Raw genomic sequence first — 23,669 nt, 5'->3', positions numbered from 1 at the left:
TGACCATTTCAACGTTTGGAGGAAATTGCGAAACCAGCAGCACAATGCAAACGCGCGAGTTCAGGGGGTGGCGTCATTTTGGTGTGCGGACTTTTGCTCCATTTCCTAAACTAGGTGGCGTGACGAGGAAGGATCAATATGTGGAAATAATGAAGCAACATCTCAATACACCAGCCTCAAAGTTAAAGCTTGGGGGTTCATAATGGACCACGACCACAAGCATACCATTAAATTAGTTCCAAAGTGGCTCCAGGACAACAAAGTCAGTGCTCTGGAGCTGCCATCTCAATGTCACACAGAAAATATTTGACATACATTATACGTGTGTCTAACTTCCACTGATTGTAGTGGGGGGGGGGGGCAGACTACCCAGTGCCCGAGTAGGGAGAAGGGCTCATGAAAATCCATTTTTTTCTTCGTTTTGTGATGTAAAATCACAAAACAAAGTCAACTGAGAGAATCAACTTTATGTCACAACATATTGGCCATTCTGGGAGCCCCCATTGGAGGCTCAGAATTAGGGCGGAACAATCGCATTTTCAATATAATCGTGATTTAAAAAACCGCAATTTCCAAATCGCAGAGTCTGCAATTTTTGGCTACGTAACAATTAGGGAATTAGACACGTCCATTAGATGTCGGTAAAATGCTTAAAGTGGGTTTGCCTCCACATGGAAAGGGAGACAGTTGCAGCAGTGAGATAATCTAATTTTATTACTTGTTTTAGAGTTTATATAATTATACAAAGCATTAAGTACTGGTCAATCAGTTTAATACATAGACTTGCTTGTTGGTTGCACTTTATGTTCAACAAGGATTGATGTCCAAATCAACTAAAAGCTGTTCTCTTGAATAATATTCTGATTAATAGAAACATTAAAAGTTCTTGTTATAAATAGTCCTTGTTTACAAACGTCTTTATTTAGACGCCATTTTTGTTGCTTGTGGTTAATGCAGAGAAAAATCTAAATTGCAATTTTGGTTGAAATATATTGTAGGCAGAACACAATCATTTCTGCTCTGAGTTTAGATGCTGTGGGTGTTTTAGCAACTAATTTGCACAGCGAGGAAACAAGTTGATTTATTGTTTGTATATATTTAAAAAGACATGATAAATTAAACTGGAAAATAAATCGCATTAAATCGCAATATTAAGAAAAAAAAAATCGCAATTAGATTACTTTCCAAAATCGTTCAGCCCTATTCTGAATGTTTAGTTTGTCCGACAGCAACCGGCGACTGCTTTTGACTGCTTTCTTTCCTAAAGGTGAACCGAGTTTGCTTGTTAAGCACAGTCCAATTAAAGTGAACGTAGACCACTCCAGACAGCGGCTGCTGTTGACTTCATGGCCACGCGGACTCTTCAGCTTAGCTAGCGGCCAACCAGGCTGCTTTATGGCTGTAAGTATAAAGACAATTATGGGCCAGCTAACGTTGGCCAGTTTCAGAAACAAACAGTTATGCGCTGGGGCAGCAGTGGCCAGGCGGCGCTTTCTGAAGAGGAGCAAAGACAAGTGGAGATCGTTCTTCAAGTATTCAAGGGCGTTCCCAGTTGTATGCTGGTTTTAAAGAAAGAGAGAGAAGTGTAGGTGATGAGAACAAAGATAAACAATTAGCTATTACTCTGGATCTGGCTGAAAAATTGATCAAAAGATTTTTGCCTCTGCTACATGCTGACCATGATGGATAGGCCTGTTGTGTGTTTTAGTAAGTATAGGCTGGTGTAAGCATCTGTTGTAGGATGGCATATCTGATGCTTACTTCACGTTTGACTTTTAACGAACATAACTGCAACCCTTTCAAATTATCTTTGTGCTTGTTCTAAATTTCTTAGACGTCAAGCGCCCTCTTGTGGATGCTTTACTAGTTAAGACTTAGGCTGACAGTCTTAAAGCTCTGGCCACACAAAAAATGGGCTCCATTTGAAAGATAATCTGCCAAGATAATAAGGAAATGCTTGGCCATATGTTGCAATATTTTTAGCTGTTTACCTTGCACTGAAATGGCTCTAGAAACACAACATGAGCTTGCGTTAAAAAAAAATAGGGTTATTTGCATGTTAAGAGGCTAATACCATTTTTTTTTTGTAGATTTAGAGTTTAACATTAGATGCTTAAGGCAAGGTAGGTCAAATGCATCACTTCAGCTGGTGCATGAAAGAACCACTCATCGATATGATCTGATTGTAGCGTAAAATCCTATTTATGCTTTTTCCTATAGTAATTATGGCATAAATAGTGATTACCTTTTGTTTGTTATTTTGCACATGTGTAACGGTGCACTGGCATGGATAAAGGCCCAGTGACATTGTGCGTGCACTGGGCCCAGAATTTGGTGTTTGAATTTGGAGTTTGAACCATACGCTTCAACCCCAGCCATTACAATCCCGGGGCAATCTGAAATTCCTACCCCAGGAACAAGACCTTTTATCTTGGAAAGTGTGGTCCCTGGAATCATAAATGACTCTAGTATAAAAGGTATCAAAAACACGCAGAGAGCTTTAAAAATCCTGGGCATTGGCTGAAGCTCCATGCCATGGGAAAGGGTCTGATATAAAGAGATTTTAAACGGCTCATATCTAGCTAAACACATTGCACTGTTGGAGACACCGCATATAAATATCTACAAACGAGGAAGTTATTGAAAACACCTTTAGCGTCAATTCTGATAGAAAATAAGTTAATTTTGGCTACAGATTAAGAATGTTATTAGGTTATTGTAATAAAAAAAGTAATGCATAAAGGATTATGATTTGATTTTATTCTACAATGCTCTGCCATGCAACCTATTCAACCTTAACTCAAGTTGGATTTTTTTTTAAGAGACCCCTATCTTCGCACAGCTTGACAAAAAGTCTTGCAGCATGTCGTACTTGAAATGCAGTGCTGACATGAGTGGGAATACATTCAATGCTACAGTTCCTCGCAAAAGTATCCATTCTTCTTGAACCTTTCTAGTTTTTCACCTTTCCCCCTCAATGTATTTTCTTGTGGTTTGTTTGCATGACAGACAAACATAAAGTAGCTCAAAATTGTGACGCTGAAGGAAATGGGTGGCACAGGAGGCACTTGGGGGGAAAAGCGGAAAAGCTCGGAAAAGCGGGGGGGAGAGAGAGAGAGAGAGAGAGAGAGAGGAGAGAGAGAGAGAGAAGAGAGAGACAGAGAGAGACAGAGAGAGAGAGAGACAGAGAGAGAGAGAGAGAGAGCGAGAGAGAGAGAGAGAGAGACACACAGAGAGAGAGAGAGAGACACACAGAGACAGAGAGAGAGAGAGAGAGAGAGAGAGAGAGAGAGAGAGACAGAGAGGAGAGAGAGAGACAGAGAGAGAGAGAGAGAGAGATAGAGAGACAGAGAGAGATAGAGAGAGAGAGAGAGATAGAGAGAGAGAGATAGAGAGAGATAGGATAGAGAGATATAGAGAGAGATACAGAGAGACATATATGATATATAGACACACACACACAGATATATATATATATATTATATATAGATATATATATATATATATATATATATATCTATAATATATATATATATAAAATCAGACCCCTTTTACCCTAACACCCCTAAGTAAAATCCTGCACAGCCAATGGCTTCAGAAATCCCAAATCACAAACCGGGTATAGTTGATGTTAAATAATCCCATTAAAGTTTGAGAATTCTAGATGTGTCATATTTTTTATTTAGTTATTTTCCAAGAATGCCTATGAGGATGACCAGAGCTGGTAATTGCAGTGGAATAGCCCTTTAATACAGCTCCTCGCTCTTGGAACTTTATCCCAACTAACTCTGCAGCAGCTCTGCCGCCTCTCAAAGAGGAGGCATGGCTGTGGGTGTGCAGGCATGTGGCTACAGTTCTGCAACAACACCTCCATGCACAGCGTTCTGCACATCTTAAGGGGAGGAAGCACTGAAATGCCTTCAGACAAGTACCTTGAGCTTCAAACGAAGCACCAGCAGTCGCGAAGGAAGTGAGCTCATAGAAATCAGCGCGATGGCGACGCGTCAGATGGCTCCGCAGATTGGTGGTGTTGCCTCCTTTGGCGAGCACTATTTTCCGACACAGGCGGCAGATGACCTCCCCGGTGTTCAGAGGCTGTCCCCTCTCATCCGCTTTCAGCCCAAAGTATGTCCACACCACGGATTTGCTCCTGGGTTTGGAGATGAGGTCCATGTTTCTGTGGTTCCTCTGTGCAAAGTGGCCGCGGAGCTGCAGCCAGAGCTGCGGCGCGTAGAAGCGGCGCGGCTGGAGGAGCGCCCGCGTCTCCGGCGGGCGAGCATCAGAACTCCCGTCGGACCAACAGGTGGACGGGGCGTGGTGCATAAATGTCACTAGCTTCTGTGCTTGTGGTTCAGGAATACTTAAATGTCAACACGGCGTTTCGGCTGCTCATCTATCTCCTCTAGTTCTGCGCTTTTACGCATTTAGTTGTCGACGAACGTCAACGCCATGCGACCGCGCAGGTTGCCAGGTCCTCTTGTCAACACACTGGCGCGAAATAGAAGTGCAAATGTAAACAAAGTCCGATTGGTCGATTCATTTCGTTACAGTATGCTTAAGGAATCAAAACTTCAAAGGTTTCAGTCGCTACTTTATTTATTTGAAAGAGTTACAGTTAAAAAAGCTGTAAAAAGAAGAAATAATCCATCAGAAATGTGTTTTTTATATAGCATTAGTGTATGCAGATTTTCACTGTCTTTTTGGGAGGGGGGTAAATTTGGTTTGACTTTCTTTTCTTGTTTAAAAAATAATGCAAATATAAAATCACGTGCAAAAACACTTACATTTTTATAAGTTGCGAGCAAGAAGACACTGAGAAGGAAATAGTTAATCCAGGAGAAGCCAACCTTGATCACTGGATGAAGGTGACAATGGACATTTCTAAGATTATAAAATCATGGCTGTAATCAATTACAAATTGGATTTGTTTGACTCATGTTGGAAAATTTGGTTGATTATATAAGACTCTAGAGTCCTTATGCAGCTTTATAGTAAGAGTATTTAATTCCAAGCTGTCCAAGTTTTGTTAAGACAATTTTAGTTTTCTCATCTATTTAGAAATTAAAGTTATTGTGATGCCATATTTTTAGATACTGAGTGTGTAAATGTGTACTTATGATGTCCCGGTCCCTTCACCAGTCCCTTTAAGTTTATTACAAATAAATAAATCAATAAATCACTGCCCAAGGCAACCTTGAAAAAATAGTCCGTCCTCTCATACTCTGTCACTCTGCATTCCTTATCTTGAACTAGCAAAGTGCGCTATATAGGCTTTGTCCAAGGGCTGACTTCCCGATTCTTTAGTCAGGCATTAATACAGCCCAATTAGGACAAGTGAAATTGTGAAACAGTGAAAAATGACACAGGGAATTTAAGGGGGGATTACTTTTTTCACACAGACACAACCTGGTGTGAATTACTTTTTTCCCCTTAGTAAAATAAATCATAATTTAAAAACAGCATTTTTGTATTTAACTGATGTTGAGATAGTGAACTTTAATAAATACCTGGACATTAAACTGGACAATAACCTGGACTGGAGTCACAACACTGACGCTCTTTACAGGAAGGGTCAGAGCAAACATTACCTGAGGTCTTTTGGAGTGCAGGGGCGCTCCTTAAGACCTTCTTTGACTCTGTGGTGGGATCAGCCATCGTCTATGGTGAGGTTTATTGTAGCAAATTGCTGCTGTACTATCATGCATATTGCATATTATTTATATTGAATATACTGGTGTTCTTTTTTTACTATTAACTTGAATATTTCATCTTTTTTTACCTGAGTAACCCTTGTTATAAATTTTTCTGCAATATTTACTCTGGCATTTATTTTCGTTTCTGATCCTCTGCTGCTTTAGAACTAACTTTAGATTCAACTGTGTAACTGTGTGTAACTCTGTCCGCATCTTTGCCGCTGTCACACCCGAATATCCCCATGGTGGGACAATAAAGGAATTTTTATCTTTTCTTAATCAGATCCTTGGTGTTATCTTTTCGCTTTTATGATGATGATGCATTTAATTGTCAATCCCACCAATTCGGCCAAAACCCAAGAGAAGAAGAAACCTTACCTACCGAAAAAAGATAATGTTATAGTAATAATTATAGCAATGTCGGCTCATGTCTTGATAAATTAAATGGGTTTAAAAATTCCTCGCATGCAATACAATATATTCAACTTCATTGCATTTATTTCATTCATTAAAAATGCATTCGGGTGAAATTAAATAATTTGCTGAAATTATGTAACGTGAGATATATGATTTAAAACGAAATAGCGCCTTTCTCCTTGCCTCTTGAAAACCCATACTTTACTGGTCATTCCTGAGGAGGCGCAACATCGCCAGTCCGGGTGTGGGACTCAAACCTGGCAACCCGAGGCTTCTACGCTGACAGCTGCGCTTTGATTTCAGCTCAGCTGACACAGACATTTTGTGGGTCAATCTCAGCGTCAGGTAAGCCGCGACACCGACCGCTCTGCCCTCTAAATTAGCCACCTGAGCTTCTCTTACCGTTCGGACACAACCTCTGTCCCGCCTGAACCCATAATGGCCGATTTCCCTTTAGCGTATTTCGCGAAAGCTCCGACGTCCTTTAAACACCGTCGCTTTATTTTGCCGTTAGCGCGGCGACTTTGCGTATACTGGTCTCAGCGGCTTCCCGTACGGAGCCCCCGTTGCCGTGGTTACACCTGGCGTTCGACAAGCGTCAGTTAACTTAGCTCCATAACCGCTACGTTTCCGCGCGCCGAGCCCGGTGTCAAACGCGAACTGGTTGGGGGGTGAAAAATGGCCTCCTCCTGCCTGGTCCCCGAGTTCCCCGCCGTCCTGGCGGCCCTGGAGCACCTGAAGGAGCTGGACAGGCAGCTGCGGGAGGACGGAGCCCCGTTCTCGGAGGAAGGCAGCGTCCACCTGACGGCCATGGCGGCGGCCGTGTCCGAGTTGGAGGCCAGCAGGCGAGCGGCGCGCGAGCACCTGGAGGTGGAGACCATAGAGAGCAGCAAGCTCAGGTACCAGATCAAAACCATGTCCGATCAGATGAGCCAGGACATCCTGGCAGACATAGCCGCCGCCCGGGCTTCCAACGCCGAGGAGATAGAGCGGCTCCGCCGAGACCTCGGCTCCTCCTCCCGGCTCCAGGAGGAGTCCGGCGAGAGGCTGCGCGAGCTGTCGGCTCAAAACGAAGCGCTGCGGGCGGAGAGAGAGGAGGCGAGGGGCGCGCACGAGGCGGCCGTGGCCTCCCTGAACGAGCAGATCAGCCTCAGGTACAGCAGGCAGCAGCAGCTGGACAACACGCTGCAGGACATAGAGGAGGTGAAGGCCTCCCTCGCTGCGACCGAGCAGGAGACGGCGTCCCTCCTGCAAAGCACGGCTCGGGCCAGGGAGGCTTCCTCCGGGGAGCAGGAGAGCCTGCGCGGGAAGCTGGACGAGACCGTGGGGAGGATCAAGCAGCAGAGGGCGGTGGTGGACGGCTGCCGGCGGGAGCTGGAGGAGGCTGACGGGAGGAAGAGCGAAAGCGGCGGCCGTCTGAGGGAGCTCAGCGCCCGGATGGCTGAGCTGGAGGGCAGCCTGCAGAGGTCCAAGGCGTCCCGCTGCGGCTGCGAGCTCCAGCTCCAGGAGGAGGCCGATCAGTCCCGGGACCTGAGCCGGCAGATGGAGACGCTGAAGGAGGAGTTTCGGGAGCTGGAGGAGACCTTCAGCCTCGCCGTGCGAAGCCTCCAGGAGGAAATCGGGGCGGTGGAAGCGGACATTCAGGAGCGTCGGGCGTCCGGGCTGCTCCTCAAAGACAGCCTGGCCCGCCTCTGCAAAGTGCTCCGGCACCGGCACGAAGAGGAGAAGGAGGTGCGGGCCGACCACCTGCGCGTCTCCCTGCTGCTGGTGCGCTCCAGGCAGCAGCTGGAGGAGCGCGTCGCCTCCATCGTCAGACACAACAAGGAGAGCAGGGAGATGGAGAGGCAGATCCAGGAGCTCCTGGAGGAGGGCAGGGCCAACAGGTGCGTGTTTGAGTCCAGGAGGGAGGAGCTGCGCAACGACCTGGACGCCGCGCAGTCCGACATCGGCCAGCTGAAGGAGGAGCTCAGGGAGCTCAGCGTGCGGCTGGAGGAGGAGAAAGCCAGGCAGGAGGAGTACGAGGCGGAAATGAGGTCCGACATCTGCAGCGCCAAGAAGAGGTACGAGGAGCTGCAGCTGGAGGAGGCCGCGCTCCTCCAGCTGCACCCGGAGAGCGCAGACCCCGCCTTCCTGACGGAGCGCATCGCTCAGACGGAAACGGAGCTGGGACGGACGCAGAGCCTCCGCCAGCAGGAGGTGCAGCAGATCACCGCCGAGACCGAGAAGATCTGCGGGAGCACGGAGGAGAGGCGCCGGGAGCTGGAGGAGCGGGAGCGGACGCTGGAGCGGACGGAGGCGCAGTGGAGCAACGCGAAAAGCAGACACGACGGACTGAGCGCGCTCAGCGCGGAGCTGAACCGGAGGAGGTCCGAGCTGGAGCGCTCCGTCCGGGACACGGAGGAGCGAACCCGAGGGCTGCTGCAGCCCAGAGAGGAGATGAAGGCGGAGCTGGGGAGGCTGCAGGAGGCCTACAGCCACATGCGGAGCGCACAGGACGCGGAGCTGAGGGCCGTGGAGGCCGGCGTCTACAGACACGCCGTGATGCTGCAGGAGGTCCGGACGCACAACAGCAGCATGCGCCTCGGCAGCGCGCACATGACGGAGGACGTCCGCTCCTGCAGGCAGGAGACCCAGAGGTACAAGGAGGAGGCCCAGGAGTTCAACCGCCAGGCCAATGTCTTGCTCAAAGGCTTACAGGAGGCGTGGAAACGAGACGTGTCTGTCGTTGAAGACGGCGAGAGGCGCGACGACGTCCTGCTGGTGTCGGTGAACTCGGTGCTGAAGCAGCTGAGGAGCAGGAACCAGCAGCTGCTGGGCGTCAGCGCGCTGCTCCACACACTCATGCTGGAGTTCAGCAGGAGGCTGGGGGACAAGGCGGCAGAGGGACGGCTCAGCTAGTCCACGCAGCTCCACGCAGCGCCACGCAGCACACAGCCGGGCTTTACCTGCGGGGTCAGAGCTGAGGAAAACGTCAAGATCTTCTCTGGTTGTCTTTCAGGAGGATGTGTGGAGTTTGAAGAAATAAATGTCCGTTTCCAGAGAAATTCATTTTATCCGCCGTGCAGTCCTAAACTGTTATTCTTTTCTGGCTATTGAAGAACTAAAGGCTATATGGTTCATAACTCTTGAAATAAATTCATCTTTGAAACCAGCAGCGTTGTCCGACTCTGTTCCTTCAGCTGTGGAGATATTTTCCTAAACCTTTACCATCCCGGCTCCCTGTGCCTGGTGACCAGATCACCTCGTCTTTCATTTACTTTTACATTTCCGGTCATTTAAAGCTCTCCATGCTCTGCTCTGCATGAGTTTAGACCAGCAGCTACTGTCTTCTGGCCATTTCCCAACCAATGAAGCCCGACGCTTCCCAGGAACGCCATGCTCTCTTGTCTTTCCCATTTTGCACAGCCAAAACATAGCCGCATGTGTTTAGAATCGGTTTCTAGACGCTACAACGAACTTAAAATGGCAAAAGTACACCTAACACATTCTTTAGTTTCCTATAATAGACTATATATAGGTTAAATATCTTTCCATATGATTTTTTTCCCTCTCTATATAAATGATTACGCTCTCATAACTGATACATTTAATTGAGTGTTGTTTGTTTTGTTATAAATAAATGTGGACAGTGTCATAAAAGATAATTTAAAAAAAAAAAGATGGCTGTTAAATGGTTTTTACATCATGCTTGTAATTTTACGTGGTTCTGTTCAGGATTAGGAAGCCAACTAAATAAAACAATAAAACTCTTCTTGGCTTTTACTCTAGGATAACTAAGATGTTGAGTCAAAAAGGAAAGCAACATTTTATCAGGACTGCTTTTATCGTCTGCTTCTCATAAAATATGTATCATACAAGTAAAAATCATGTTAGTATTTGTTTATCAGAATATAACAACCGCTTACGTCCTGGCGAGGCTGCAAGGGTCCTGGGTTCAAATCCCACAGACTGCCACTCTGGGGCCCCCCAGTGGCAGCCCACTGCCCCCCACGGGATGGGTGGGTTTAAGCGCAGAGGACAAACTTCACTGGAATGTATGTTGCAATGACAAATAACTATTATTGTTGTTGTTGTTGTTGTTATGAAAGACATCTATAGTAAAGGTCACCAGACCTCTAAGGAACAGGTCCAACTGGTAACGGGGAGATGTCTCTCCTACTAAACCTGCTTTACGTCTTCATTTTTGAACGTTTCCTTGCTCGTATCAAGCAAACAGGGTCTGCATGAACATATAGGACCACATGATTTTGGGTTCAGAGCGAACATAGACCCTGAAACGAGGCGGAATCGATCCATGAGGGGGAAAAGTGTTAAATATCTCCATCTCAGCAACACGGTTTTACGGAAAAAGCGTCTTGTGGCTGACTGTCGCTGCTCTGGCCCTGAAACGACTCCCTCATTCACCTCTGGGGTTTGAGCCCCGCCGTGCCACGTGTTTATTTACACCCTTCCAACCTCTTCCTGTGCCGTCACATTACAACAAAGCACAAATGCGATTATTATTTTTTAGTGTGACAAACCCAACCCTAAGTAGGAGATCACAGGAAAGTGGAAGGAAATGGATTATTCTTACTATGTCTACATATTTTATGTTATTTACTATTTTCATTGCATTTATCATATTTACTCTTTACTACTAAGAAGTTTTAAGGTTTTAAATCTCTCTCTCTCTTATAGTTGCAGAAGGCCTGCAGAAAGCAGAGAAATGTGTTGTGACTATAATAAGTGTTTTTATGAACTCTATTCAGCCATCTGGAGTGCTGCACTGTGTGAACTGCTTGGTTTTATCTGGAAGGTCACAGTTATTTTGCTTATATCTACCCCTTAGATTCAAAATGGAACCAGGGATTCCTTTTCCTAATAAATAGAGAGGAGGCGACGTATTTGCTTCAGATCGGATTTGGACATCTGTATTAAGCATCTCCGTACGATCTCCTTGCAAGATTATTTGAAAACCAACTTCATTGTTGTCTCTCCTTCTTGTGTTGTTAATGAATGTTTTAGGTGTTTGAACCTGACATTCACACATTCACACGATTATTAAGTTAAACTAAAAGCCTGAATAATTGGGCCAGCATTCGTAAATTGCTCAGTGGAACCACCTTTCAGGGCCTTTCAATGAGGTCGCACACCTAGAGACTGAAACTTTGCCCGTTCTGGTTGGACGACTCGTGTGTTGAGATCTGGACTTTGACTAGGCCGTTTCAGATTTGTGACGGGGCTCAGTCCAGCAGCCGACCAGGGCGGGGGTGAAACCTGATGCGTCTCTCCTCTGAGCCGTGCTGCAGCTCATCTCTGTGGATAACGACTCTCTCTCTCTCTTCGCCTGTCAGGCTGCTCTGCCGACGTTCACCGCCTGATTCCACCCAGCAGATGGCAGGACGCACCCGGCTTCCCCCCCGCTGTGACCTTTTGCCCCTGCCGCTGGAGGGTCGGTTCGGATTTTGCACCCCCCCTCTCAACCCTCTGAGGCGAAACGCACAAACACTCAGCGAATGAGCCACGGGGGGGTTCTCTGCGTCCCGTCCTGGCAGGACTGAACACTGGATCGCAGACACAGGTCTGCTGCTCCGGAGCAAAGGGACCTCTCCGTTCCTGTGAAGAAGGTGGGTGCTGCTTGGAAAAACACGAGGCGTGAACTTTGCACTAATGTTGTCTTGGGTTTTGTGGTGAACTCACGCTGAATTGTGCGTTCAGGGTAACGACTAGCGCGCGTTTCCATGTGAGGAGTCAAGGCTGTCAAAGAGGCGTCTTGGTTCCCTGAGGGGATATTGCACCATAAACACAACTTGTTGCTTGTTGTCGCCCCGCAGCTTTCCCGTAAAATCAGTGTTTAAAAAAAAAAAAACACCCATTTGTTTATGTTTTGAACGCACGGCGAAGCTCAGAGCCTTTTGCTCTGTTGGGTCCTGTTGCTGGTTCTGGTCTGACCCGAGAACAGTAATCAGATTTTACTCTGATCAAGCAGATAAAGACTGCTGTGTTTACATGGTGAGACTTTCCCTCGTCTGATGTGGGGCTGCAGCCACCTTTACTACGACGGCTACAGGATCATCAGCTGCTCCGTGGAGGAGGCTGCCCGCGCTAAGGTCAAAGGGCAAGGGAGCAACGTAACACCGCAAACGGGACAGATCTGATCAGCGCTCACACGTCTCGCTCCCTGCACACGTTCAGCACGGACGCAACAAAATACGCCAGTACAGGCTCCAAACGGCTTCGCCGTCTTTTTCCCATGTAGAAAGTAGTTAAAGGGACCAATTTTTTTTTACAGCATAATCAAGCATCAACAAGGACAATAATATAGTCTCTGAAAAACATAAAAATTATTTTTTTAGCTTGAAATTTAATACATTGATTTAATGTGCTGGAAAAAATATTTAGAATATAAAAAACAGTTTTTTATGGTTTTTATGGTGAGCTGGCCCACCAGCACATGGTGCCCGATGAACACTGAGAAGTTAAATGTTTCATTGGGGCAAAATTATTACAGATAAGTTGAAATCTTCTTACTTTTTTTGTAGCTTTTTCAACTGTGTCTGTCACTAATCGGGCTTTTTACATTCTCTTTAATTCATTGCAAACAGGATCTCAACTACCCACCAGCTGGTGACTTTACTAAAATGCAGAGTTTGATGCTTTTAATGCATTTTATTAAAACTGGCCACTTGCAGCCAGCATTTTCTAAGAAAGGCTGAGACAAAACCTGTTCTAATTTCTGGGAATAGGCAAAAAAAAAGGGGGGGGAAAAAGTGTTTTCAAGCGAGCTCAAAAGAATTTTCTAACTGGATGACTTCATTTTTAAAAGGTGCAAAACATTTTTTTTTTTAAGTTCTGGATCCACAATGATGTAAAAAACTTTCCTACGACTTTTTCTTAATAAAATATTGCAAGCTAATATTTTGTGGCGCAGGTAAAAAAAAAAAAGCAACAACATAATTTTTTTTGTAATTTTAATTTTTTTATTATATTTTTTTTAGCCATGTAGTACTTTTGACTTGACAGTTTGGGGCACATGAGCAAAAACTGGGACACCCCTGCTTTAAAACATCTTTTTTGTCGTGCCTTGTTGTTTTTTTTTTTCTTCCAGGTCGATCACTATTCTAAACACTATCATCTATTTTATGACTTTATGGTTCCCTTTGGTATAACTAGCATGATACAGAGGCTTGTTTCTCTTATAAAAGCCATATTCAGTAAGCACGGTAGCACACATTCATCCAACACGCAGAGTTTGCTCGGGTCTACTGGCCTGGAAGCGTTGCTAGAGTCGAGGACTCGTAGAAATACCTGAAGATTTTACACGATAACCTGGTGGACTCTACCAGTAAACAGATTCAGGGTTGAGGATGGGTCCAACATCAACCTTGTATCAAAAGTCCCCAGAGCTAAATGCTATCGGATACATTAGTGTGGGGAGCTGAAGGTTCCTGGAGAACCCAGAACCGCAAAGATCCCTCTCTGTGTCGGCTTTTCCTTGTGAAATGGTATAAAAGATTTACTGCCGACTAATAACAAACAAGAGTTTTACAAAGAGTTGATCTCAGGGGTAACAGGAATTTGGCCAATGCTGCATTCTGTTAAAAAAAAAAAATTTGATTTTTTTTTTTTTTTACCCAAAGGTTGGATTTTGCTCAACATTTTCCCGGTGAGATTTTACTTCTACAATAAAAGATTATTCCAATAAAACCTTTGAGTCTACTTAATCAGCGCCATCAATAACTTCATAGCTTGTATCTGGAAAAATAACTGCAACACGAGAATGGAATAACACCCGTCTATACAATCATAATCGATAAACTAGAATATGCATTTCCAAGAGGCTCGTTTGACGGCTTAAAAGCACCTTTTGGAAAAAAACAACAGCCTTTAAACCGTTTTTAAAAATTTCATTAAACCCTCATGTCTACATTAAAAATGTTGCTTTTTTTATTGCTCTGATGTTCTAATCTTAAATGCTGGATTTTTATTGGCTGGAGGTGGGGAAAAAAATCCTAATTAACAGAAATAGAGGCTTTATAACATCATATGTTACTGAAATAAATGAACCTTTCAATATTCTGGTTTATTGAATATGACTGTAGTAATAAAGCAAAGCGGACAGGAAGTTGGGAAGCAATCTGACCTGCAGAGCTAAGATGACATTTTTAGTGGAAGCGGCACCGTGGTGGGGCCAGTGTCGGGTCTCCTGCTGGTTTTGTTTTTCTCAGTGACAAATCTGAATCTGAAGTCAAGCCCTCTGCCCACATCTCAATATGACTACAGTAGTGAGGGAGAAAGCAGCGAATAGTCTGCCTCTGCTCTCAGTGGGTGTGGCGGGTCGCAGCAGGAGCTCGGTGCAGCCGTATTGCTTATTTGTTTAAGCAGGAACTATCTAAGTGATGTTAGAATTGACTTCTGGAATCTGTGGAGGATATTTGGAACAATAGAAAGTATCAAAATTACGCGGTAGCTATTTCTTCCCTGTAAGCAGGAGGACTTGCTCGGCAGGTCTTGTCGGCGCTTCGTCGCGGCAATCTCTTGGGTGGGTGTCGGTTTAGTTTCCCTTGTAAAATCGTTTGATCCAAATGAGAAGCGATACGTGATACGTGTCACGCGCAAAGACACAAGTCGGCCTTAAAAGCCGCAATTAAAAACTGAGCGCGGGGTTAAACTGAAGAGGTGCAGGTTGTTCCAGCTGGGGCTGGGTAAGGCAAGGCAAGGCAAGGCAAATTTATTTATATAGCACAATTCAGTACAAGACAATACAAAGTGCTTTACATGATTAAGATATAGCAAAATAATAAAATGTAGATAGAAAATAGAATAAAAGCAAGTAGGGATAGAATGTAGTAACAAAAAAGAACATTAAAAACAGTAAAACTGTTTAACTAGAACAGTCAAAGGCAATTTTAAACAGATGTGTTTTTAATCTTGATTTAAAAGAACTCAGGCTTTCCGCACTTTTACAGTTTTCTGGAAGTTTGTTCCAGATGAGCGGAGCATAGGAACTAAATGCTGCTTCTCCATGTTTGGTTCTGGTTCTAGGTATGCAGAGTAGGCTGGAGCCAGAAGACCTGAGTGGTCTGGAGGGTTGATACACTGATAACAAGTCTGTGATGTATTTAGGTGCTAAGCCATTTAGAGATTTATAGACTAACAGAAGTATTTTAAAGTCTATTCTCTGAGATACAGTGAGCCAGTGTAAGGACTTTAGAACTGGGGTTATGTGCTCTACTTTCTTAGTCTTAGTGAGGACGCGGGCAGCAGCGTTCTGGATCAGCTGTCTGATCCACTTTTTAGGCAGACCTGTGAAAACACCGTTGCAGTAATCAATTCTACTAAATATAAACGCATGGATTAGTTTTTCCAGATCCTGCTGAGACATCAGTCCTTTAATCCTATCGATGGTATCGATCCAAATTTCAACAATCAATTCGATTCCGATTATCAAGCTTTAGAATCCATTCTTTCTGGTCCGATCTCAAACTGGATGGTTGGTATTAAAAACATGTTGTTGTTTTTTTTAGCTGTTACTTGAGTTACATGACTGTATAGTTATGTAACATATCGATACTAGTATTATGTAACATTCAACAGCAAATGAATGAAGCAATGGTAGCTAATGGCGGCTGTAAGGACCAAACCCTGTTCATGAATGTTGAAAGCTTTCACACACATGCTGAGGAGCAGAATACTCAGACAGACCCGGGGTAGAAAACAGGGAAGACAGATCACCCGCTTTTACCATATAATGTAGAAAGGATTCCTGGATCAATGTGTGCTGCTGTGCTGTTTTTGTCTCTCTTATTGTGTCTCTGTCTTCTGTAACCACCAGTCGTTTGAGGCAGATGTTCTTTTATACTGAACTTAGTTCTGATGGAGGGTTTTCCTTCCTGTTAAAGGGGAGTTTTCCTCTCCACTGTCGCTTCATGCTTGCTCAGTATGAGGGATTGCTGCAAAGCCATGGACAATGCAGACGACTCTCCCTGTGGCTCTACATTCTTTCATGAGGAGTGAATGCTGCTTGTCAAGACTTAATGCAATCTGCTGGGTTTCCTTAGAGAGGAAACTTTTTCACCAATCTGTATAATCTGATTGAATTTGACTTTGGAAAGTGTCTTGAGATGACGTGGATCATGAATTGCCGCTATATAAATAATTTTTTTTTGAATTGAATCTACAGCTGCTATTTGGACACTAACCTGGTGCTTTATTAAAAAAATTACATTAATAATTCACATCCTGGAGAGGAAATGCCAGCTCATGCGTTTAAGTTACATAAACTTTAATGATCTTTGGTTATATGACTCGATCTTTGGGAATTAATACGAGAATCGATTCAGAATTGGAAAATCTATTTCTTTAAACACAGCCCTAGTTATCGCCTGGTCATATTGGGGAGGCTGAATATGAGACGGTTTCTCATTAATAGATGACAGGTTTCCTATTTATTGGCCTAAGATGGACCAGAGCTAGTTGCACAAAACGCACAATCCGATGTAGCAATCTTGTTCCGGCATCTCAGAGAACCCCCAAATCCTCCTGACGTGTAACCAACACCTTTTCTACGTGCTGGAAGAGGAAGACGATCTTTCCGTCTGATTTATGAGTGAGACGGGGGACGGACCGTCTCAGTCTGCTAGCATTTGTGTCGGCTGCTGATATCTATTCTGTGCTGGTGTGGGATCCCCAGCCCTCTGGAGTACAAACAGACCCTACATCTGTTTACATCTGTTGATTAGCATACGCACTGAAACATTGGGCCAAAACACAAAACGCAGCTGGAGACCTGCCACAGCTTCTCAGTTCTGCTTATATCTGGACTTTGATTAGGACAGCTAGCTCCGGGTGTATGTTTAAGGTCGTTCTCCTGCCAGGCCTCCGCTTTATTCATCTCTCCCTCATGTCGGACCAGCTTCCCTGTCCCCACAGCATAATGCGGCCAGCACCGTGTTTCGTGCATTCAGTGTGATGTGTAGTCAGTTTGGCATTTAGCCCAGACCAAAGCAGCTTGTTCCATGCTCGCTGTTTCCTCTACGCAGAACCAGGGACTTCTCATGCCTTCCTTCCCACAATCACCTTCTTCTCACCACTAATTCACGAGGGCCAGATTTGTGGAATGCAGTGAAGTATTCCCGTCAATAGAGGGTCCTGTCTGGGCTGCGGATCTCTGCATTAAGTTTGTTCACTAATGTTCTCTAGCAGAACAGATAGATGTTAGACACTGGGGTCTGTGTGCAGGAGGCCCCCAGCTCTGTCCATGAACAGGAGGAACCCAGTCTAGTAAAGGAATCCACAGGCTGAGGCAGACTCATGCAGCCTTCACTGTCCTCAGATTTTCCAAACCCCCCCAGGCGCAAACCATGATGAAACATATCCAGCTTTAATGGATAATAGCTGCGTGATTTAAAAAAAAAGAAAAAAAAAAAGGCCGATATGGAAAACTACTGGTTTTACAGCTGACTTTTACTTTCTTCAATGAGGGTCTGAGCGTGAAAACGGATGTTTTTGTCCTCTTTACACAAAAAGTCTCCACAGCTTTAGCTGCGCAGCCGAATCTGGGGCGGCAGACGCAAAGCGCAGCGTTGTTGCAGAAAGTTTTTTTTAGTCAATGAATTCACTGGGGGAAGTATAATAATAATAATAATAATAATAATAATAATAATAATAATAATAATAATAATAATAATAATAATAATAATAAAAGATTTATGTAAACATGCAGTTTGGTTCGACCCAGTTTGGTTCCAAAAAAATAAATGACATCTGGGCAAATCGGCGTGGAAAAGTACGGCATTCAGCGTGGAAAAAACCCCCACCTGTGCAGCGAAGCCAAACTTGTTTTGTTGTAGTTATGTGAGCTGTTACCACACGGACGGAGGAAGTCTGCAGGGAGGCACGTTTTGCGCCCCTGTGCAGACGCTGCCGCGCGGCCCTGATTCATATAACCACGCGGAAACACACAGAACCAGCTCAGCGGCACGTGACCCGCCCCGCCCCACACGAGGCGCTCGCGACGCCGGCTTCCGGATCTGGAGGCTTTAAAGGCGGCGGTGAGAGAGGGCTGAACACATCTGGAGAAGTGCTGCAGAAGTCAGAGCTGCGGGTTCCAGGAAGCGCTCAGAGATGGAGACTCTAGGTGAGTTTCAGCTCCACGCTCATTCTCAGGTGATGGAGATCTAGCAGAGATGTTTGGGACTTTTCATTCTCTAAAAGCTTCAAATAACAACAACAACAAAAACATCTGCTCAGGCTGATCTTATAAACATGGGAAAACTTACTGTTGTTAACTAATATGGCAAAACTAAGGCGAAAGGGGGAAGATCCGGTGAAGGAGAGAAAAGCAGGGTTGAAATGTTAACCAGGAGCGGAGCTACAGCCGCAGGGCTGGGCGTTTCTCTGCAGGCTTGACTCCAGTCCGTCTCTGAGGAGAACTGGCTGTCATTTTCCATCTGTGTCCTGACCCAATGGATTCCCTGCAATGTAGTGGAGAGCATCTAAGCTACCCTACATATTTAATTCTAAGACGTACACTGATTTTATTCAATTCAATTCATGATCCATGTCATCTCAAGGCACTTTTTTTTTTTTGCTTAAGCCTTTTAAAGGAAGGGGAAAGCGATGCAGAGTCTAGATGTAGAGTGGGGTTTGCCTGAAGGTTGCTACCGTCATTATTGGCGTTTTAAAGAAGGTGACGCAGGGATCCTTTTAAATAGAACGGCCTAATCAAATCCTCTCGTGCGTTCGCCCGCCATAATTAACGTAAGAGTCAACAGTTTCCCGTGTTACTCCTGTCTGCTTGTTAAAACGTGACGCTGCAGCCTTTTAAAGCTGTTCGTCGCTAAGAGGACGTCTGAGCAAAATGTTTTGGGTCAAACAGACAAATCGCAATAACCAGCAGGGCCCAAACCTCTAGACTGGGAGGACGTTTTTTTTTTCAGCATGTATTTGAGGCGCCCTGGGGGGTGTCTGCTTCCTGGAACATTTTTAGTTTTAGACTCACGTGAAAACCGACCACTGAGGGGAATCCGGTCGGTCCGGTAGTCTGGACCGACAGAGGAATCTCTGCTGTTGCACCAGGCTGGCCTGTTTTTAAATGTGCGGCTTGTTGTTGATTTTTGGTTTTCTGTTTCTTTGACATTTTTCAGTTTGTATGCGAAAAATGTCAAAGAAACTTGAGGAAGGCTACCATGCAACACGTTTTAGTTTTTTTTTTTAAGATGCAAGAACGAGGCGCGGAGGCCTAACTAAGAAGATCCGTGCTGTTTTTTCATGAATGTTTTACTGTATATTACCATCTTTATTTTTTTTCCAGCGTGGTTGTTGAGAAACCATGACTGAAAACTATTCGTATACTGAAATCTTTGTAATTTAAGTCAGTTTAAGCGTATAAGTATAAGAGCTTCTCTTGTTGCCCCCGATAGCCAAATATTGATCCTTAGACGGCCCGACATGGAGAAACTGTAATCAAACACTTTTTTTTTTTTTCTGAACTTTTGGTTTCAACTTTGGCCACCAAAGAGGTTGTTATATAGCAAGGCAAGGCAAATTTATTTATATAGCACAATTCAGTACAAAGACAATACAAAGTGCTTTACATGATTAAGATATAGCACAACAATAACATGGCAATATTAAACTGTGTAATAATATTAAGTGAGCCACGTGTGGCTCTGGAACTGCAGGTTTCAGACCCCTGATCTAGCAGTTGAAAACTTTACCCCCCTTTCAATACGGCTAAAGCTAAACGTGAAACATCTTAAGTTTTAAATTCTTTTTAGAGTAAAACTGTACAGGTAAAAAAATAATATTGACCAATCAGTTATGGTTTCTTTGCCATTGCAAATAATTATGAGAAGTGTATTTAATATCATGTCTTTAGTACAGGGGCCAGAACCATTTCTACAGGGGCATGGGCCCCTGTTGGCCCCTGTCTAGAACCGCCCCTGTTATATAGACTACAGCGTTACTGGTGCTCTCCCTGTAGATCACCAGCTGAGAAGCTCTGAAGATGAGCTCCACTTAAGACCTGAAAACGTCTCATCCCTCTCTCTTTCTCTCTCTCTCTGTCTGTCTCTCTCTCTCTCTCTCTGTCTCTCTCTCTCTCTCTCTCTCTCTCTCTCTCTCTCTCTCTCTCTCTCTCTGTCTCTCTCTCTCTCTCAGTGTGTCCGATGGGTGGAGGAGCCACCAGGCTGTACAGCACCCTGACCCAGACGTTCAGCGGCAGCAGCTCGCCCCTCTCCATCCCTCCGTCCTACCTGAGCCCCCACCAGCCCTCTCTCACAAACCTGGATTCAGATTTCTGCCTGGTAAACACTCATTTTGACTTTAATCCGCCTCGTAATGCTTCATCCTCACTTTGTCGATTCTCAGGGGGGGGGGAGAAAGGTGCGCTAATTATTATTTATGAATTATTTTGAGACAGTTTTCTGCCTGTAAATGTGGATGCCCTGTGTCGTGTGTTTGTGGGAGCAGCAGCAGGAGGAGGACTCCCCCACATGCTCCCTTGACCCCGTGGAGCTGCTGCAGCAGTGTGAGGAGGCCCTCAGGGACCAGCCTCCTCGCCTGCTCAGGAACTTTGTCCACACCGGCGATGGAGGCGGTGACGCCAGCTGCACCGTCAGGGTGATGCAGTGGAACATCCTCGCCCAAGGTACGCGGATTTGCTACGTCACGTCCGCTCAGATAGCAACAGGACATGCCGGGCCTTTTTCGAAATGTGCGTCTGACATTAATCAGTCGTGTAAAAAAAAAAAAAAGTGGAGTTTTCATAACCTGAGGCTTGTTTTGTGCTCGGGTGAAGCTAGGGCAGCTTTCAGAGATCATCTGCTGCCCCCAAGCGGCCAGGAAAGCCAAAATCCCTTTTGAGCGTTCATCTGTGTGTGTGTGTGTGTGTGTGTGTGTGTGTGTGTGTGTGTGTGTGTGTGTGTGTGTGTGTGTGTGTGTGTGTGTGTGTGCAGTAATTTGATCCAACTCCAGCCGTTCTCTGAGGCCTTTAGAGGTTTGTCGCAGAGCGTTGAACAATCGGCATCGTAAGGACCCGGGAAGGTAGCAGCAGGGTTCCCGCGGATCCTTAAAAAGTCTTAAAAGGCGTTGAATTCTGTAACTTAAAACTAAGGCCTTAATTGGCATTAAAATGTCTTAAATCAGTCTTTCTTAGGTCTTAAAATTGTTACCAGGTCATGAATAGGATTTTATTTTTGTAATCCTTACCAAACAGTAAAATAATTGACACAATTATATATTTTTTTAATTTACTGAACGGCTCAATGTAACCATTATTGGTTCCATCCCGATAGTGGAACCAATAAAAACTGTTGTGGCCGGACCATAGCTGGGAAAAAGAGTCTGCACTGGTTATGTTGTGCTTTTTAAAACTGATTTATAGTTTATTTTAGTAGGGAACAAAACAAAGTTTGTGAATTCAGTTCAGTAGTTGTTAAAAATATATCTGTAATTTGTGTGTTTTTTAGCTTTCTTCCTATATGGAATGTTTTTTAAAAATTTTAAACATGTCTACTGGGCCAGAAAGTAATGGTTTATGTTAAAATAAACATTTAGGTGAAGTTGTCGCAACGAGGTTTTTCTTGTTTATCGTGAATTTGATCTTAACTTTTTATTTCAAGTGGCATTAAAAAGTCTTGAATTTAACTTGCCTTATGCTGTAGGAACCATGTAGTGAAGCAGAGTCAGCCTATGAAATCGTTAGAGCCAGATCTTTCCCCCTCCGGCTCATATTTTGTACTCTAAGGGTTTTGGATAAACAGAACGGAGAACTGTACTTGTTTACACTAACATCGGCGCTGACAGGCTCTTGATCCGGTGTTCTGTCAGACCAACATACCCATAGTCAATACAGCCAAAGTTTATTGTCATATGGTTTAAAATAAATACCCAAATGCCAATGGAACTCTCTGGTTTATTAGAGATAACTCGCAGTACAAAACCAACTCTACTGTATAACTATATAAAATCAATTTAGCTGACACTTTTTACATTTAAATATCTCAGAAAAGTGGGGGGGGGACATTCATTGTGTGTAAACTACCTCAACAGGCGTGTATCCCTTTTGTTATGTACAAAAAAATAATTTAATCACTCATATGTCCCATTTCTGACAAAACCATAGTCGGTGTGGCCCAGCTTAAAGCCCACCCACACATGGCTGTCCCCCTAACGACAGGCTGGACAGCAGAGACCGTCAGGACACCTTTAGAAACCCCTCCGGTCTGCTGCATCTCACGCCTCCCTCCCTTTCTCTGACCCTCAGCTCTGGGCGTGGGAGTGGACAACTTCGTCCGCTGTCCCCTGGAGGCCCTCAGCTGGTCCCGACGGAAGGACCTGATCCTGGGGGAGATCCTGGCCTACCGACCTCACGTCCTGTGTCTGCAGGAAGTCGACCACTACTACGACACCTTCCAGCCCGTCCTGGCCAGCCTGGGCTACAGCAGCCACTTCTGCCCCAAGCCCTGGTCTCCCTGCCTGGACGTAGAAGGCAACAGCGGGCCCGACGGCTGCGCCCTCTTCTTCGACCGCTCCCGGTTCGAGCTCCTGGACAGCGTGAGCGTCCGACTCTCAGCCGTGATGATCCCCACCAATCAAGTAGGTATCATTTCTTCCTTTATGGTCCAGCGAAGAGTAGAAGCTTCACTGACGCGGTGCGCTCTTGCGTCAGGTTGCAGTGGTGACCACCCTCCGCTGCCGGCACACTGGGAGGTATCTGTGCGTCGCCGCCACCCACCTGAAGGCGCGCTCCGGCTGGGAGTGGCTCCGCAGCGCTCAGGGGTCGGACCTCCTCTGGCACCTGCAGAACCTGGTCCAGGAGCTCGGCGGCGCCAACGCCAACGTCAAAGTACCGCTGCTGATCTGCGGCGACTTCAACGCCGTGCCGTCGGAGGAGGTGTACCGACGTTTCGCCACCTCGCCGCTGGGTTTGGACTCCGCCTATAAGAAGCTGAGCGACGACGGCGGCAGCGAGCCGGAGTACACGACGTGGAAGATAAGGGGCACGGGGGAGTGCCGCTCCACCCTGGACTACATCTGGTACACTAAAGACACGCTGAGGGTGGACGCTGTGCTGGACATGCCCGACGAGGAGCAGATCGGCCCCGACAGGCTGCCCTCATACAGCTACCCGTCTGACCACCTCTCCCTGGTCTGCGACGTCAGCTTCAGGGAGAAGGAGTGAGAGCGAGGCGCGCAAGATGGGGAAGTGTCGACGCCTTGGCGTTGAGGTGTACTCCCTTCCTGCTCCGCTCCACAGACGGCCAGGAAGCTGAGACGTGAGCGAAAGGGCGAAGACGCGAGGAGACCAGGGCTTGAACCCAGAGAGTGACGTGACTGAAAGGTTTTTTTTTTTAAAAAGCGGTCAGGTTGACGATGCGCACCGCTAAAGTTCCTCCGCTCCAGTTGATGTTCAGCGCCAGCTTACCGTCTGGTACCTTCACCTGCAAACAAGCTGCTCATAAATGAGCTTTTGTTTTTTTTTACTAAATACTAAAAATCGGACTGTAATAATATTGTTTCATGCTACCATCACATCGGTGAAAGAAAATTAAAGTGTTTTTGCTGTAAACCTTC

The 23,669-nt window shown here is 45.4% G+C and overlaps 2 protein-coding genes across 3 annotated transcripts in view; one reads left to right on the top strand and one right to left on the bottom strand.

The window, feature by feature from the left end:
* The window catches only part of LOC105931479, a 29,641-nt gene extending 25,054 nt beyond the window's left edge, over positions 1-4,587 (bottom strand). Inside the window, exon 1 of the mRNA XM_012870160.3 lies at positions 3,933-4,587. Coding sequence (XP_012725614.2) covers positions 3,933-4,323 — 391 coding nt within the window. The 5' untranslated portion in view covers positions 4,324-4,587. The remainder of the gene's footprint in view (positions 1-3,932) is intronic.
* Positions 4,588-6,329: 1,742 nt separating this feature from the next.
* LOC105931483 (nocturnin) lies at positions 6,330-23,669 on the top strand. Of its 2 annotated transcripts, XM_036137145.1 has the most exons (6): positions 6,330-6,455; positions 11,444-11,716; positions 20,253-20,398; positions 20,565-20,742; positions 22,360-22,691; positions 22,765-23,669. In XM_036137145.1, the coding sequence occupies exons 3-6, from the start codon at positions 20,261-20,263 to the stop codon at positions 23,275-23,277; spliced, it is 1,161 nt and encodes a 386-aa protein (XP_035993038.1). In that variant the 5' UTR covers positions 6,330-6,455; positions 11,444-11,716; positions 20,253-20,260; the 3' UTR covers positions 23,278-23,669. The 2 variants fall into 2 exon arrangements, with proteins under 2 accessions (XP_035993038.1, XP_021175971.2); XM_021320296.2 differs by lacking the exons at positions 6,330-6,455; positions 11,444-11,716 and adding an exon at positions 18,112-18,228.

The sequence above is a fragment of the Fundulus heteroclitus genome, chromosome 5 (assembly GCF_011125445.2).
Source record: "Fundulus heteroclitus isolate FHET01 chromosome 5, MU-UCD_Fhet_4.1, whole genome shotgun sequence".
NCBI classification, from domain to species: domain Eukaryota; kingdom Metazoa; phylum Chordata; class Actinopteri; order Cyprinodontiformes; family Fundulidae; genus Fundulus; species Fundulus heteroclitus.
Note: the sequence above shows the minus strand (reverse complement) of the source record. Positions and strands in the feature narration are given on the sequence as shown.